The sequence below is a fragment of the Talpa europaea genome (genome assembly GCF_964194135.1).
Source record: "Talpa europaea genome assembly, chromosome: 9".
NCBI lineage: Eukaryota > Metazoa > Chordata > Mammalia > Eulipotyphla > Talpidae > Talpa > Talpa europaea.
In genome coordinates, this window is record NC_140076.1 from 32,234,368 (window position 1) to 32,252,593 (window position 18,226).

An 18,226-nucleotide genomic window follows, 5' to 3' on the forward strand; every position below is an offset into this window, starting at 1 on the left:
ATTTAATTAAACAATACAAAAAATCCAAAATAATTTATAGATATACTATTGAGCATTTGAAATATGACTAGTATGACTGAGAAACTTATTTAAATATACATATGTGACTAGTGGCTAACATATTTAGGTGAGATATTGTCATGGGGAATAATTGATTAAAGGAGAATGAAGTTTTTTTGAGTTTAACAAATCAAGAAACTGAGAAGCTAGAGTACCAGATGAATAGTGCCTCTATACACTGAAGAACGTTGAGGCTAATAGTAAGACCCATTTGGAGTGGGAAATGGGAAAAAATGTAATGGACCAGAAAAGAATGCTTCCTTGTAGGTTTTCAGAGGTACTTGGGTAGAAATGTTTCTGAAGCAGAGCTTAGGTAATAAAGAGCCATTGAAGGAGAAAGTTTCAAGAGAGAAAAGTGGTCAGCAGCAACAACAGTGCTTTGAAGTGGTGCCGAACAACAAAACTAGAGAGCAGTAAATTGGTCATTGGTGACATGAGAAGGCATTTTGGTGCAGTGGTAGGGAAGGAAGCTATTATAGATTGTTAGGCGTGAATGAAAGGTTAAGGCAGGTCAGTTTTCCAAAAGCTCCTTTATGAAAGCAGTGGGGAGAGGTGGTAACTAGAGGGAGTTGTACGTTTGCTTTTATTTAACAAATGTTGGGGAATTGAGATTGAGGAAAGACATAAAAAAGTGAAATTGCTTGGTGTTTTATTCTCAATGTGTGGAAGAACTATTTTGTACATGTATGGTCTCTGCTGAGGTGAGGAGAAAAGGGCTCAGTGATAACAGTGGAAGGGTTTTGGGGGCCTGATTTTGAAGTCTTTCTTGAATGGCTTATGAAGAAATGTTGGACTTTAATAATTCATGAAGAGTCAAGGAAAGTTTTAGATATCCGGGTCTACTATAGGAATCTCTGCTTTAGAAATATGACTCTGGCAGTAACAAAGACTGAACTATAAGGTGGCTATACTGAAGACAGGCAGATTGCATTACCAAGCCAGGAAGTCAAAAGCCTGAATTGAGGCAATAGCAATTCATAGGATGGAAAAGAGCTTGCAAATTTGAAATTGTAGTTCAGAGGTAGCATGATCACAATTTGTGGTGATGGAATGGTGGAGAACATGTATAGAACCTGACAGTTTCTATCTGAGCTAACAAGGTAACTAGTGAACTTATGTTAAGGTCCCCCCCCCCCAAAAAAAAAAAAAAAACAGTAGCTTTTGGGGTTGGAGTAATATGAAACAACTTTGTTGAAATACAATCCACATACCATACAATTCACTCCTTTAAAGTATACAATTCAGTGATTTTAGTGTATTCACAGTTGTGCAGTCATCACCACAATTTTAAAATGTTTTATTCAAATTTCTCTTATGATAATCTCTTTTTTATGGATTCTCTCTGCACAGGTGAAAACAACATGATTTAATCCTCGACATTCCTCCCCCTCCCCCACCTTTCCATTTCAGGCACAGCTGAAGTTACACAGATACTGCCTTTTAACATACAGTCTCCATGTCTGGGGGGGTATCAACAAATATTTGTTGAGAACTTGCTGTGTTCCAGGCTCTATTCTAGGTGCCGGGATTAATTTAAAAAAGAGCTTCAGGGCCTCCCTGGTGGCGCAAGGGGTTAAGCACTGCACTATGAAGCAATCCACAACCTCTTCAGCACGAGTTCGATCCCTGGCCAACCAGGGAGCAACCCACATGGCGAGGCAGACCTCTCCTGTCTCGCCCGCTATGCCCCTCAGCTGTGTATTTCAGTCTGTCTGCCTGTTCTGTTCCCCACACTCTCTCTCTCTGGTGAATCCTCTCACTCCCCGCATATCTGGCCTATACCCCAGTTCATGTATGCATAAATAAATAAATCTTTAAAAAAAAAAAAAAAAAGAGCTTCATCAGCACATAAAGAAACCCATGCCCATTATAATCATTTTACATTTCACCTCAAGCCTCTGTCCACCATCCACTTCCCCTCCCCACCCCCCTACCTCCACGCAACTACTAATCTCTATGAGCAAGTCATTTGCTTACTCTAGATATTTCATGTAAATGAAATCATGAAACATACAGCTATGTTCTTTCACTTAGCTTAATATTTTGAAAGTTCATCCATGTAGATAGCACTTTTGCCTTATATGCATCTCTTTGCTTGTTTTACCTCTTCCTTGATGGCAGGCATTATTGTTAAATGTTCCAGGGTTGTATCTAGCACGTCTAGTATTTATATTTAGTTATGATTTGTTTTTGAATTTAGTTATGACATCAGTGGTTGCATCAAATACTTACAGATTAGAAGGTTAAATGAGTTAACCATAAAATTAGCCAAAATAAACTGCTCCCACTGAGCTATGTTTATTATTTGCTGTCATGGAATATGCTGGTACCATGATAATGGTTCTGGTTCTGCCATTAACTTTTTGAATGACCTTGGGTAAATTATACTCTTCGGAGACTTTTTTTACTTTTCTGAAAATGGAGTAACAATCCCCACCCGATCTGAAACTAAGGAATGGCTAAGACTATTCGAGTTAGGGTTCAGACAGCCTCTGAGAAGAAATGGACGAATGTTTGACTCTATTACCTAATTCTCCTAGGATAGGAGTAGTCCGCCTAAGTAGTCTTTTTTCTTGGGATTAAACATTTGAATCTTGAATCTTTTTAACCCCCTTTTCAAAGGTCTCTGGTTTTGCCTGTGGCACACTGCTGCTTTTTTCACCAGTTTGGGACATTTTACCTATGCCACATTTTAGCTTTTCTTTCTGGAATACTTAAGGACATTGACCAGTAGATTCCATGTTTTTTTGTAACTTCTTGTTTTTTCCATTAATTCCTGCATGTAGTTGAATAGCAAAATAAATGAATAAGGTTTTAAAACCCATCCCATCCACCTTTTGGAAAGAATTTATAAATGCAGACTTCCCATCCTCCTTCTTTTGTTCATGCTTTTAAGTAGATCGTATACTATGTGTACTTTAGAGGTATGCATCAAAATAAAAAACAATAGTCCTTGACTTCCGAGGAGGTGTCCTAGTGGTTCAGTGGGAGGAGGCAGACATAGAGACAGATAATCACAGTGTAATGTGGAAGGTGCAGTAGCAGAGCAATATGTAAGTGACATGGGAGCATCAGGAAGTAGTGATTGGGATGATGTTTTGAACGTGGTATTTGTATACTAACATACAAACACAGAAGCAATCTAATGAACACCCGCTTTCTTTGAGCCTCATAACAACATCCTGAGATGTAGGTTTCTGCCTCTCATTTTAGAGAGCAGACTAAATGTAGAAAGGCTTAGTGGCTGGCTCTTAAACAGATTCTAGACTCAGCTTCTATCTATGTTTGTCCCCTCTCCCTCCCAATACACCCCTGCCCCTTAAGCTAGCATAGAAAGTCCACCCTTGTCCTTTAGCTGTTCCTCCGTTAACAAAACTGGAGTCTCAGATTCCCTCTTTCTATGTCTAACCTGCTTGCAGTGTTGTCGGTGCAATTGAGCATTTCTGGGCTGTAGCAGTAGTGAATATTGCTGATGTCATTGTTTGCCTTATTGGGATTTTGCTCTTTGTTTCACAGGGAGCTGTGATTGGTATAGACGATGAGGACGACAGCACCTTCACAATAACTGTTGATCAGAAAACCTTCCATTTCCAGGGTGAGCTGAAAGAAGAGATTTTTTCTCTTCATAGTCCCAACTGTTTCTTTCTCATTTGGGCTGTTTGCTGGATGACTTAAATGGTTTTGCAACTGAGCCTGCATGAATGAGTGCACAGGAACGTTCTGGATGAAGTGGTACTGCAGGTTAGGCAGGGATTTGTATCTGCAGTGGATACAGATCTATTTGAAACGACTGGATCTGGCTGCAATTGGAGATTAAAAATTTAAAAGATAAAAATCAGTGAAGGGAGAAAGTAATGGGCTGCTGCTGCTGCTGGCTTGTGTTTACAGAAGGTTGCTGATCTTCTTTATTGAGGAGTATGGTTCTGCTGCATGAAGATTCTAAAGATTGATTGTGAAGGTTGCGGTGTTTGTCTGTGTAAACCTCAAAATGTAAATTAAATTGAAGCTAGCTGCAACCTTTGGTTTAAAGGTTTTGCTTTGCTTCAAGAACTGCAAGTTTTCATTCATTTCATCTGCATTTCTGTGTTTTGTCTGCCAGCTCTCATTTCTCTGCTATTATCCTTTTGATAGTTAATCACATCAATGCCATCTGCCACTGCTATGTTTCGGCATTGCATGCTATGGTTCACCGGTAGAAAGGGTAAGGTACTGTATGATCATTCTCATTTCCTCTTGCTTTGAAAACTCGAAACTAGCAAATAAAAGTAGATTTAAATGATTCTGTTCTAAATGTCCTCTTATCTATTAGCAGTGTCTATTAGCTTTGTTACCACTGTTTTTATTATTTTGCCTGTCTAGAGCAACCTCTATTTTATGTTTAAAGCAGTCCAAGGAACTTAGAAATGAGATGATTTTGGAGATGTTAGCACTTTCTCTGAACTACAAGTGACAATGCACTGTGATAAATGCTAGGTATTTCAAGATTAAAAAAAAAAAAATTTAAAAATTTATAGCTTAAAAATATTTTGTTTTTGAAGTCTAACAGTGACCAGATGTGTCATATGAGATGTCTAGGCAGCTATTGTTTGCCTGTGCTAGAATGGCATATTGCAATTTTTCTTTATTGTCTTGTTTAAGAAATTGACACATAGAAATGAAGGATGCAACTCATATATAATAAAAACTGGTGAATAGTGTGATTTTTCATGCTTAAAGGAAAAAATATTTACTCTTTGTTCATATTATTCATTCAGAGCTGCTTAACAAATGATACTCTCCTGAAATTTTCCATTGCACTTGACTTCATAAAAATATTTTAAACCTTATTATTTTGAAAGCTCAGGGCCTTTCTTTTCTGGTTAATGCATAATGTTGCTTATAAAGTAAAGCAGATAATGCCTACTTATTGAAACTCTTTACTTGAAATGAGTACTTTAATACATTTGAAGAGCTACTAGATGCAGGTGAAGACTGCAGTATGGAATTCTCTCCTCTGCAGTTGCTAAGGTGACACCTCCTTTAGACTTCTAGAAGCTGTATTGTTTGCTTGTTTAAAGAGGAGACTCAGGCCCCTAGAGGAAAGGCACCTCTACTGATTTATTTTTAAATTATTTACATTAAATTGATCTCTTTAACACTTCCATATTTATGTAGGAAGCCTGTAAAACAAACAGCTTCTTTAATGAGTGATTTAAACAGCAAGAGTAAATAAAAGTTATGTGTATTTTTAAAGTGGATTTTAGTTCTGAGACAGATGATTAGTTCATTTTGTACAGTAGTAGTTCTGGGGGGTCTTAGGCAACATGAGGTTATCTGACTTTTATAAAGAACTCAGTAAGATTCTCTGTCTCTCTCCAGTTTTCTGCCTCTCTATATATATGTGCACACACATTTTTCTTAGGCAGTAATGAGAGTTCTTTTACTTTCAGAGGTCCTTGCTCATAATAAAATCTGAAAAATTTGATAAAATATTCTCAGTGTCGGATAGATCTATATGCTTCATTGGAATTGAAAGTAAGTTTGGCTGTGTACATTAGCATATTTTTAAATGTGTTGAAGTTTTGATTTTTATATACCAGAATTTTTTAAAGCAAATGAAGTATGAATTGATACATTTATCATGTGTTTACTGTTATCTATTAAAAGAGATGCTAGAATTTGTTCCTATATATACATTTATTCATTCAACATCTGATTTAAACATTATTCTAAGTTCTGAGAATACAGTAGTGAACCAAACAGATAAAAGCCTTTGTCTCTTCGGTCATCTATTCTGGTAGAGGAGAATGCCAATAAATAAGATAAATTAGCAAAATATAAGTATATTAGAGAGTGGTAAATCCTGGGGAGAAAAAATAAAGCAGGAAAGATGAAAATGAAATAGAAGTGAGTTTGAGTTAATGTTTGGGGGAAGTAGTGGGGGTTGAAATTTTAGATAGGGTGGTCAAAGGAAGACTCCCCCAAGATGATCCCTTTTGGTGAAAGAGCTGACGGAAGTGAGGTATGGTGGTGTAAAGTACATCCAGGAGAGGAAATGAAAGATGCAGAAGAGTGTGCATATCATATTTGAAGAACAGCAAGGAGTACAGAAAACCACAGATGTAGTGGGAGATGAAGTCTAAGAGGTAAAATGTAAGGCCTTGTAATCCACAGACAGGACATTGAGTTTTACTCTGATGAGAAACTATTAGAGGGTTTTGAGCAGAAGAATGACTTGATGTGATTTATGTTTTAGTAGTATCAGTTTAGCCATTGTGTTGAGGATAAAATGTAGGAAGTAGATATAGAAGCTACTTAGAAGGCTATTGTAGGGCCTCCCCGGTGGCACAGCGGTTGAGCGCTGGGTTGCCAAGTTGCCTGCAGCCTCTGCAGGGCCGGTTCAATTCCCGGCTGCTCCCCGGCCATTGGAGGAGGGTCCCACATGGTGCGCAGACCTCTCCTGCCGCCCGCTGCTCCCCTCAGCAGTGTACCTTGGTCCTTCTGACTGCTCTGCTCCCCGCTCTGGCTCTGGTGAATTCTCTCACCCTCCCGTGCTTCTGACTGTACCCAGTGCTTGTATAAATAATAAATAAATAAATCTTAAAAAAAAAAAAAAGAAGGCTATTGTAATCCAGAAGAGAGATGCTGGTGACTTGGAAAGAAACATGGTAGCAGTGGGAATAAGAACCTAGTGAGAAACGATTGAACTGTGTTTAATCAACTTTATTGAAGTATGATCAGCATACAATAAAATCTACATATTATATAGTTAAGTGAGCTTTGACAAATTTATTTTCTCATATAACTGCCACCACAATCAAGATACAGAATATTTCTATCATCCAAAAAATGCCTTTATTATTTACTTCTATCCCCACACTTAATCCCTTGCCCCGGGCAACCACTGTAGATTAGATTTTTCTTTTGGAGAATTTCACATACAGGCTGCACTCTTTTATCTAACTTTATTTTTAGCTGAGCATCCATGTTGTTGTGAATATTGGTACTTTGTTCCTTTTATGTTAATAGTAGTCTGTTGTGATACTGCATTTATTTTGAAGCTTGAATTGTCTGTAGGCATGCAGGAATTAAAGAGTTGCTCCACTGAGGTAGGGAAGATTGCAAGAGAAACTAGTTTGTATAGGGGAGAGCTGGATTGAAGTTGGGGGATGTAGGCATCAGGAGCTTAGCCTGAGGCATATTTATAAACAACTTCTAGATGGCTATCAAACATTCAGGAGTTATTAAGTAGGCAGTTGAAGTGTGGACTTCAGGAGAAAGTTAAGGCAAGAAAAATAAATTTGGGAGTCGTTGGCATAGATAGTATTTAATGCCAGAAGATTTGAGGGGGGGATGTAAAGGGAAAAGAGGACCAAATAATGAGCCCTGGAGCACTTAAACATTTTTTAGGGGGTATCAAAATGAGGCCAAGCTAGCAAAAGAAGCAGAAAGGAGAGAAGCCAGATGAATGTGGTAGCCAAGAAAGTGTTCAAGGAGGAGAAAGGCATTAGCGACTGTGTCAAATGCTACTGATAAAGGAAGACTGAAAATTGACTGCTAATCACAGGATTAAGAGGTAGATAAACAGTGCTTTCAATTTATGCTATGAAGGAAACTTATGCTATAGAAGAAAAGTGGAAAGTACTGCAGTAGCTCAAGAGGGGATGCGAACATGCAGTTTTTGGTTGTTTTTTTTAAGATACGAGAAATAATAGCATGTTCTTAAATTGTTTGCAATGATTCAGTAAAAAGGGAAAAACTGATGCAAGAGTGAGAATTGTTTGGTGTCCTTGAGAAAGTAAGAGAGGATGGACCCTAATACATTGGTGAGGCATTGTCTTTGGCTAGGGGCATGGATGGTTCATCTGTTGTAACAAGAAAGAAGGTTAAAGTCTATGAACAGTGTGTATGTAGGTAAGTTGTGACCGATCCACCCTTCATTTCCACTGTGGTTTAATCTCTAACTGTCCTATGTGTTCTGTCCTACATGTTCTGTATCCTGAAACATCATTTGCATATAGTAAAGAGGGTTGGTGCCAGGAAAAATATAAAATACCCTGAAACTATATATAGATAATTTTTAGATAATTACAATGATTATTAGTTGTGGTAACTTGATATTTAAGAATAGATCTAGTTTTAAAAGGATTCCTTAAGATTCTCAAAACAAAGTCAATTTAAATTAACTTTAGTTTTGAAAAAGACTGTTTTTTTTCCCTTTAGGCAATAATTAAAATTACTTGCTAAGTTTTCAAAAGATTTAAAAACAGGGGGTGGGTGTGGTGGGGGGGGAAGATTTTGAAAACATGCCTTCATTCTATTTTTTTAGAGATTAAAAATAAAATAGTTTGCCAGTTTTTCTATATAAACCTGCTCTTTTTCTTTTGAACAAGTACAGAAAATTACCCCTTTTCCCGTTAGTCAGATAAAGTTGTTTACAGGTAGATTCTTGACTAGACATTGAGTAGAAAGCAGTTTTGATATTAAACTAGCTATTGAATTCAAACATTTATTGTGCATGTAGTATGTGTAACACTGTGCTCAGAACTGAAAGTATACAGATAAATAAGAAATAAGCCATGATGTTTTATTTACAGGAGCTTGTAAGGAAGCAATTACAATATAGTATGAAATATACTGTAGTCAAAATTTGTATAGGGCAATGAAATAATGGAGAGGTAAAAGAGGTAACCAGTCAGTGCATCACAGAAGAGCAAAGTTTATCTTGTTACCTAACAGTCTGACCCCAGACTTGCTGAATTAGAAACTCTGGGAATGGACCCTCTTTAGTGATTCTGATGTACTATAGAATTTGAGAACCGTTAGTCTGGATCCAGTGGTTTCACACGTTATTCCAGTTGTTACGTTAGATGTTATGCATTAGTTGGACTTATCCCCAATTTGTAAGTGAGAGAAGTAAGACACAGAGTCAAGTAACCTGGCTTTCATCTTAGATCATCTTTACGATGTTCTAACCTACATAGAAAGGGTTCCTGGCCTGAGGCAAATCTGTGTAAAAGAATCTAAATTTTGAAAACATTTAGTGTGTAGTGTTATATATTAACTAGTTCTTCATAAAATAATTTCTTATTTCAAAAGATTTTACTGAAGTCATCCTTTAAGCAGTGTGTTCTTAAATGATTTAAAGTATGAAATTTATTTGCAAATTTGCCTATACTTTTAAAACAATGCAAGTTATATAACATGAAATTCAACATTTTAAATGCTTATTAAAAATTAGGGGCCTCCCTGTTGGTGCAAGGGATTAAGTCTCAGCACTATGAAGCTATCCACAGCCACTGCAGCATGAATTCAATCCCCAGCCAGGGAGTTAACCCACATGGCGCAGCAAACCTCTCCTGTCTTGCCCACTGCTCCCCTCATCAGTGTATTTTAGATCTACCTGTTCTGCTCCCCACTCTGTTTCTGGTGAATCCTCTCACCTCCCCCCGAACTCCCACACCTCTGGCCTACGCCCCAGCCCTTGTAAGCATAAATAAATAAAATACATCTTTTAAAAAATTGTTTGAATTAGTAGAATCTTCGGGAACTGTGTTAATTTTAATGGAAGTCATCTGTTTGGTCTGCTAGCTGACCTTTTCTACTCAGTCCATTAGAGCTCGCTCATTTATTAAAGTGCAGAATTGCTAGAGATCAGCCCAGTAGTGAAGGAAAGTTTTTAATTGAGAAAAGTTATATTGATCAAGTATATTAGGGTAACATCGCCTCTACTGCATTAACATCAATCAACTCAGCATGGCACATCCGCATCATTAATCATTTAGAAGAACAGGCAATATATCATTAGACTAACCCATGGTTGCAGGCTTAAGTGTCTTCTGCTTTAAAAATAACCATCTCAGTATTATCATTAGTAAACAGATTCCATTATCTTTTGTTGATCATTGATTAAAGAAATCTCCCTCTGCAGTTTTGTATTTTTTATTTTTACATGCTAACCCCTTCTCAAAAACAAAGAAAATTTATAACCATTTATAGACTTCATGTAAGGGAAGAAAATCAGCTATAATTAATTCTCTAAATAGATGTTATTTCAGTACCCACTGAAATGTCAGTGAATTCATATATTAGGAGTTTGTTGTCTGACTGTTGGAGAGATGGATCTAACTGGTGTAACTTTTTCTTGATTGCTTTCTGTTCATGATCCTCCCTGAATATTTAAAATTAGAATTTTTCCAAGTTGAACTAACTGTGAACTGTTTGGCTCAGTGAGTTGGTAGGACTAGAGTGGATATTTAAATTTTGTGTATTATTTTATGTTTTTATTCTACCATTCCCTTTTCCATAACATCTAGTAGTAAACTATGTGCTTGCTATAGAAATTTGGGGACATATAGAATGCGTATAGTGATGATACTAATAATTACATGTAATCCTTTCACCCAAAGATAATTAGCAACTTGTTTGTAGATATTCTTCTGCTCCTTCAGTCATATTTATGCTTTCAAAATTGAGTCATTGTATATAAAGTTGCAAATTTTCTGTTTTAAGTATTATGAGTATTTCCCCATGAGATATAATGTTTTAAGAAAGTGTGATTTCTGAAATAGTTGTGTAGTCTTTTAAATGTGTTGAATAGCCTTGATTTAAAACTGTAGCCAAATCTCAGTTTACCATAGAACTGAGAAAAGAGAATAAAACAAGAGAATTTGTCAGAACAAAAGACATAAATATTTTTAAGATTCTTAGCACAACCCCCCCAATTTTATTTCTAATGATTTATCATCTTTAAGAATTTCTTGTGTTATTTTCACTTTGTGCTTAGTGGATTATTTTAAGCATTATGATTAGGCATTAATTATTATAAATATAAGTTCTAAAGTCTAGGGACCACTGAATCAATGACATTTTACTATATCTACATTATATTTTACAAAATAGGGTTAAATTTATGGAGTGTACCAGTGTTATGTTTGAGTTTTTAACTGATATCTTGGTCTGAAAATATATGCTTTCCTAAAGAAAGGTGACGATAACATATTAAAAGTTTATAGCTAAATATAGGGAAGGAAGGCAGTGACTTATTGACAGTTCTAATTCCTTGGAGAGCTGCTGGGGCAGAGAGTGAACTCTTCAGTGTGCTTGTAATGCAGACTGCCTGTACTACACTTTATACCCTGAAAATATATTTGCCTCCTTTTAATTTTGTTAAAGTCTAAAGGGCTTCCTTATCCTCAGTGTGTTAGGAATAACATCTGTTTTTAGAAAACAGTTTGTTTAAATTGTGTAACAAATTAATTTTTATCTAAAGTAACATAATTATAGTTTCTTATTAATATGATTATATCACTTTATTATTTTGGTCTTTGCCTTGAAAGTGGAAAAAAAGAATTAAGTAGTCAGTTCTTTTTTCTTACATTTTATTTGCCTTGTTTTAGTTTTCTTACTGAGTTTTCTAACATGTCTTATCTTTAATATGTCTTTTTTCTAACATATCTTTCTCTTTTTTCTTTCATTGCCTAATTCAATAGTTGAGTGATTCTATAACATAATTCTTCCTTTCTGGATAACTCGTAATCTTGATATAATCAATGGAAAGTATTTTTGAAATTCTTTATTCCTCCTTGTGAACTGATATTTGGCTTAAGCTTTTCAAAATTACCTTGTATCTTTCTTCCCTTTGCTTGCCCAGAATGCATTATAGATGTATTCTACTTCTTGGCTCCCCCTGGAGAAAGGAGTATTTTCTGAATGTATATTTGGGTGGTAACTTTAATTTTAGGATTAATTGAATCTGAGACTCTTCCAATCACATATATTTTTGCAACCCACCTCTCCTGATTTGTTTTTCCTCCTATGTTCTCTGTATTGTAGAATATTACTTCCATTTACTCCAATTTATGCAAAGTTGAAGCCTTCTCTTTCCCTATATCAGCATCCCCACATTTCTCCTACATCAAGTGACATGGCATAGCCATTGAGATTCTACCTGGTTTCTATCCCCTAAGACATTGATATGGCCCAAATGTTTATTATTTCTGACTTTTACAGTTTCTGTATGTATGCTTTTCAACTTCCTTCTCTCCCTTTTTCTGGTCTCTGTACTCCCAAATCACTTTCCTTACTGATATCTAGGTAAACTCTCTAAAACCATTATATTCCTAACCTTTTTTCCCCACCACTCAGTGTTATAAGTCTAAAAGATTGAAAACTCAAATCCTAATTTTCTTAAATTTAAGATTAAGGAACAGTGACCCCATCACTTAAAACCTGGAATTAAAATGATTGGGAAACAACTTTTGCAGGAGTTAAAATTATTAGGATATATTTATATATTCATCTGATAAGATTTTCTTTGACTGGGATTGAGTTGATTTAGAAGCTGGGAATGAGTTGAATGAATTGAAAAATACCCATTAATCTGCATCTGATTTTCATTACCTGCTTTGAGTCAAACATATCCAGTTGTCCAGTGCAGTCTGTCCAGGAGAAGCACAGTATTGCTTCAGTTATGCAAACCAGAAGTTGTGGGGGAGAAACACTTTTGTAAATATTTGCTTGTGTTTTATTTGACAGTTTGGAAACTTCAGCTAAAACTATTCATAAATCTGCAGGGGAGCCAATTGCGGCAGCTTTGAAGGATACTAAGTAAAAGAATGATTTCTTAATACAATATATTTTTAGACTCCAAATATAAAATGTAATCATACATTGAATAATGAAATCAATGTAATATTGTTCCTTATTCAACAAATACTTTTTAGCACCTGTTTGCTTGGTTTAATTCTAGGGGCTTGGGACACATTAATAAATAATAAGGATACCTGCCTTTGTGAAGTTTACATTCCGATGGCAAGAGACAGATAATAAATAATAAACATAAATAAATTTATATGTCACAAGGTTACGTACAATTAAAAAAAAAAAGAAAAACAGAGCAAGATATGGGAAATTGGGAATGTTGGATTGAAGGAAGGGTCAGGATATAGTATCTCCCAGTAAAGGGGTCCTGAAGCCAAAACCAAAAAGTTTTGGTTTTTAGTATCCTCACTGAGGAGGGATCATTTGAGAAGTTGACAATTTATCGTTTGTCTAGCAATGATGACGATCATTTAGTTGCTAAGAACGTGTCAAATTTTGAGAACTAAGGAAATGTGTATCAGATTCCATTCTAGACTTCAGAGAATACACAGGGCACAAGGGAAGGAAAAAATATAAACAAGCATTAACAGATGCTCTGAGAGAAGCCTATATAAAAAATATAGTAATATAGTACATAGACCTTACTTTCTGTTGTTATGATAAACAGTTTTTAACAGCAGCTTATTTAAACTATGGCTCCTGATTATCAAAACATTGACAAAGATTACTTTAGATGTAGAGTCTTGTGATTTTTCTTTCTCTCTGCACCTCTAGATTGCCTTCTTTAAAAAACACTCACTTGGGGGCCTCACTGGTGGCGCAAGGGATTAAATACCACACTATGAAGCAATCTGCAGCCTGCAGCACAAGAGTTCGATCCCCGGGCAGGGAGCTACCCACATGGCACAGCAGACCTCTCCTGTCTTGCCCGCTTCTCCCCTCAGCAGTGTATTTTAGTCAGTCTGCCTGCTCTGTTCCCCACTCTGTCTCTGATGAATCCTCTCACCCCCCTGCATCTCTGGCCTGTACCCCAGCTCTTGTATGCATAAATAAATGAATCTTTAAAAAAAAAAAAAAAACACTTCCCAACCTGTCCAAACTTATTGCAAGTTATAGTCAGTGTCACTTTGAGTCACCTGATCATCTAAGTAGTAGAATGTCTTAATCAGCAATCTTCCCTCCAACTGTCCATCATGTACATACCCACTAATGAAAACACATATAATATGCAGAGATTTTTTGGTAATGACTAGAGAAATGACAAATAAGATTGACAAGTTTTTGCTTTCTAGGAGCTTACGTTCCAGTTGAGGAGACAATCAATAATCAAATAAAATGTCACATAAATTATATACTTTTGTATATAAACTGATTACAAACTGACTAGAGCTTTTGTTTATGTGAGTTATGTTTATTTACATTTACTAGGTTAGAAATTAAAACTGAGGGCTTTAAACTTAATCAATAATATCAATAACAAGCCCCTTTACTAATAATATTTTATGAAAAAATCATTTTCCCAAACAAGAAAATAGAGGAATGACATTATTTTACAGTTTTTGTAAACCTTTTAAAGACATTGTTTTCATTTTTGTAAATCTTTTAAATGTTTGAGTTAAGATAAGGTAGCGGGATTCTCATTTATAATTCTGCATTCAGTCTATTGTGATATATTATTTTGGTTGAAGTATGTGAAAATAATGTAGTCTCACACAGATACGTAGTTCAAATAGGGAAGAGTATTTTGTCTTTTCAGATAATTGTGACTATTCTTTGATACTTCACCAAAACTCAACAAGTGTTAGTTGCAGTGTAAAATTTGAAACTCTTGTTTTGTTTGTTTGTTTGTTTGTTTTGTGGGACCCTCGCTGGCGGCTGGGGAAAGAACCGGGGCTGCAGAGGCTGTGGGCAGCCTCGCAGCCCAGTGCTCAACCGCTGCGCCACCAGGGGAGGCCCTAGAATTTGAAACTCTTATCAGTGATTTTTATGTTTGAAAATACTCTATTGCATTAAAATTATCTGGCATGCCTAGCGCTTTGAATGTATCCCTTTACCCTGTATAAGATTTTGTATCAATACATTGGCATCAGTGAATTTTCCAGATTTTGACACATTTCTTTATATTTGTGACATTAAAAAAACACTATTTGTTGAAATTGCCCCAAACTCGTCAGAAAAGACCTTAAGTGTGAACAATCTGTCAAGGTCATGTTGGCTTGTGAATACAGGTTTTCTAAAATTGTAATATTTGCTTGAAGCCTGAATTTCATAACTGGTAACAAATTGTCATTTTCCCCTGAAATGACAGGCTCACTTCAGTCATTTTCAGGGAAATATCTGCCAAACACCCCAGAGTGAGTAATTTAGCTTGTCAGTTGTTCTTTCAAGTAAACATGCTATTCCATGACAAAGGAAAAGTGCACACAAAAAAGTTTAGACTCAGGCAATTGCACAAGTATTTTTCCTTGAGATAATCATCTTATTTTGGTATGTGAAAGAAGTGCTTTATGCATATTTCCTGTTTGTCACGTAGACTAAAAAGCATATATAATCAAGGGTTGAGATTTAATAATGTTAACTGCTTCTTTAAGGGCTCTTAAGTGTGATAGGATGTTTTCCCCCTGTAAATACATGGCGGAGAAGAATATAATGTCTACCAGTTCAGCTTGGTGCCATTGTTTCCATTGTGCTGAGGTACCAGCAGTTTCATCACCACTGCCTTTGCATCATCAGTGTAAGTGTCAGCACAGTGAAACACTCAGTGTCACAGTATTATGAAAATCATCTTTCCTAAGAACCCCCTGACCTCACTGGACTTCAGTTTTGTATATCCTATTTCATCTGAATTTCAGTAGATCCTGTTTTGGAATGTGTAGATACAACTCAGAGGTGTTGAGTTTTTATCCACTGGTAATTACAGAAGTAATGAAACTTGAACTTGAACCCAAGTTTTCTGACTAGAGTTTTGGCCTCTTGTTCTTCCTGTTTCATATATTATCACCAAAATATGGAAATGTTTATTTTGTTATCTCATAAGAAGGGTTTTGTGTAGAAAGAAGGGCATAAAAATTAGGCTTACTTAACAGGGAAAAGTTTCCTTAAAGCCTAGAGACTCCATTTTCATTTGTTGTGTCCTAGGGGCAATGTTATAAAATATTAAACTTTTCTGTTTCTTTATTCTGGAAAATAAGGATGATAATAATAGCCATTTCATGTAGTTCTGAGGTATACTTAGTTAATACATGTTATATGTTTGGACATAATCAGATCTTGCTGACACAAATTAAGTCTCAGTGGAGTTAGTTCTTTATTTTTTTTAAATTAAAGTAACATTGCAGGATAACATTATATAAGTTTCAGGTGTGCATCATTGAAAACCAGCATGTACATGTACTATATTCAGCAGAGTTAACTTTTAATTTTTACAGAGTTAGAGACAAGGCTAAGGCATTTCAGCTGATTTCAGCTGAGGGAACTACTGGAGCAAAAGTAGACATTGTGAATCAGGTGAACAGTAAGTACAGTGTACAATATAACTGATATATAGTGATTCATGGAAGAGTATAATTAGGAGTAAAGTGGGGAAGGTAGATTTGGTGCCTGATTGTTGCCGGATGTGAGCTATAAACTATTACTCAAAGTCATGCCCCTTATGGCTAAGACAATGACTAGTATGTGGCATGTATTTATATATTACCTGAACACTGGAATGCTTGAATAAATTTAAGGAAGGAGAGCTCTCTCTTACAACATATGTGGAGTAAACAACATTCAGCATAGCATAGAATGAATAAGTAGCTGATAAGTAGCTCTGGGAGGCTGTTAGAAAGGTTGAAGGTAACTCTTTACTGAATGGGGTACTATCCAACCAAAAGACTGTACTGTCCAGGAGACTAAGTTACTTGAGAACATAGCTTGTCTTACCCTTGTTTATAGGTCCAGCATAGTGGCCGAGGCTCAGTAGATATTTGAGCAGTGACTCAGCACTCAATCTTGTAAAAATATGGTTTTGCGTAATGTTTTCATTTCACAATAACTTTCAGAGAAAAGGACGTCTTCATGATTATAGAGGATGATTCCTCTTTTTTACTTTACAAAACAGGCAAATAACCACTTCCTTTTACAGATAGGCAGCAATTTATTGATAAATTATTATATGTCTTGAAGAAGAACATAAAGTAGGAGGAGAGATTCTTAATTAGTAGGTCAGGAATAGTATTATAGGAGTTTTGGAAATTTATCTTAAGATCTGCCTCAAATATGTAGTGTAGGAACTGTGAATAGATGTAATAAACATCTCAAATTATAAAATCCTGAAAATGTAAGTATTTTACTTACTGGATGGATATTGTGTTTTCTTTTGTTTCCACATAAGCGAGGCATTATTAGGAATAAAGAGTTACTAATCCCTTCCCTGCTCATTTTCTCTGGCTAATTGTTTATTGGGTTATTTATAGAACTGTTTTCTCCTAAGGCTATGTGTAACCTTAGGACCCTGTCCCCAGCAATGTGAACTCCCTCCTCACTTTTCTTGGCTTCTGATTCCCCATGCTACACTTTCCCACTGTGTCGATTACCTCTTTATCCTGCTTTGCTTTTGGTATTAATGCTCCATGCCAGATTGTCTCTTAACTTGATATATACTCTTCCTTAGCTGAATCTTCTGCCCATTTTGTGCAATACTTTCCTCCTCCCCCCACCCCAATCATAGTACTTTAAGCCACAGAACTCATTTGAACTCATATGATTTCTTTCCTCCAGGGCCCCTTTTTTTGTCCTAGGATTGAATCCAAGATCCCATATTGCATTTAGTTCTTTTCTTGTCTTATATGACCTTGACATTTTTGATGAGTATTGGATTTTTTATACAGTGTCTCTCAATTTGGATTATCTGATGTTTTCGCATGATCAGATTGAGAGTATATATTTTTGGAAAGAATTTCTCAAAAGTGATGTTATTTCAATCTCCATAGATAATATTGGTGTGGTATGTGACATTAATAAATTTATTACTGGTGATGTTAACCTTGATCACTGGATTAAGGCAATTTCTCCTTGATTTCTCCCATCACAAAATTGCTGCTTTTTTTTTTGGAATTAAAAAATATCTTGCATGAGATATTCTGAGACTATGTTAATATCCTATGTCTCCTCAAACTTTTTCCCATTGATTTTTAGCTATGAATGTTACATTGGTGGATCTTACCTGCAATAATTATTGCTGTGGTAATTTTTTAATGGTATTTTTAAAATCTCATTTCTTTTATAATTATTAATTGTAATTTTTTTAATTGTAATTTTTCTGAAAGAAGAGATGTGCCTTCATCCCCATTTATTTACTTATTCACTTATTTATATCATTAATGGACACTTAGATACTTATTTTCTGCTATGGATTAAAATCCAGTACTATCATTTATTCTGTGCCTCAAATTCTTAAGGGCTTGGGTTCACTTCTGTTTTCTTTTGAAACATCCCCATTCTTTTTCAAGCACTTTCTATATCTTTGTATGTAGCTACCTAAAACCATAAATTTATAATTCATTCTAGCTTCCTTTCTTTCCTTCTTTGTAATTTTTCTCAG

The 18,226-nt window shown here is 35.7% G+C and overlaps 1 protein-coding gene across 7 annotated transcripts in view; it reads left to right on the forward strand.

Moving 5' to 3' along the window:
- Positions 1 to 18,226, forward strand: part of OSBPL9 (oxysterol binding protein like 9) — a gene marked incomplete at both ends in the record, with an annotated part of 114,928 nt that overhangs the window by 27,709 nt on the left and 68,993 nt on the right. For 6 of the 7 annotated variants that reach the window (XM_084243455.1, XM_084243456.1, XM_084243451.1 and 3 more), the window contains one exon: positions 3,577 to 3,655. In XM_084243455.1, the coding sequence (XP_084099581.1) occupies positions 3,577 to 3,655 (79 nt within the window). Of the gene's footprint in view, positions 1 to 3,576; positions 3,698 to 18,226 lie in introns of all 7 variants that reach the window. The other variant, XM_084243450.1, reaches the window with a different exon arrangement.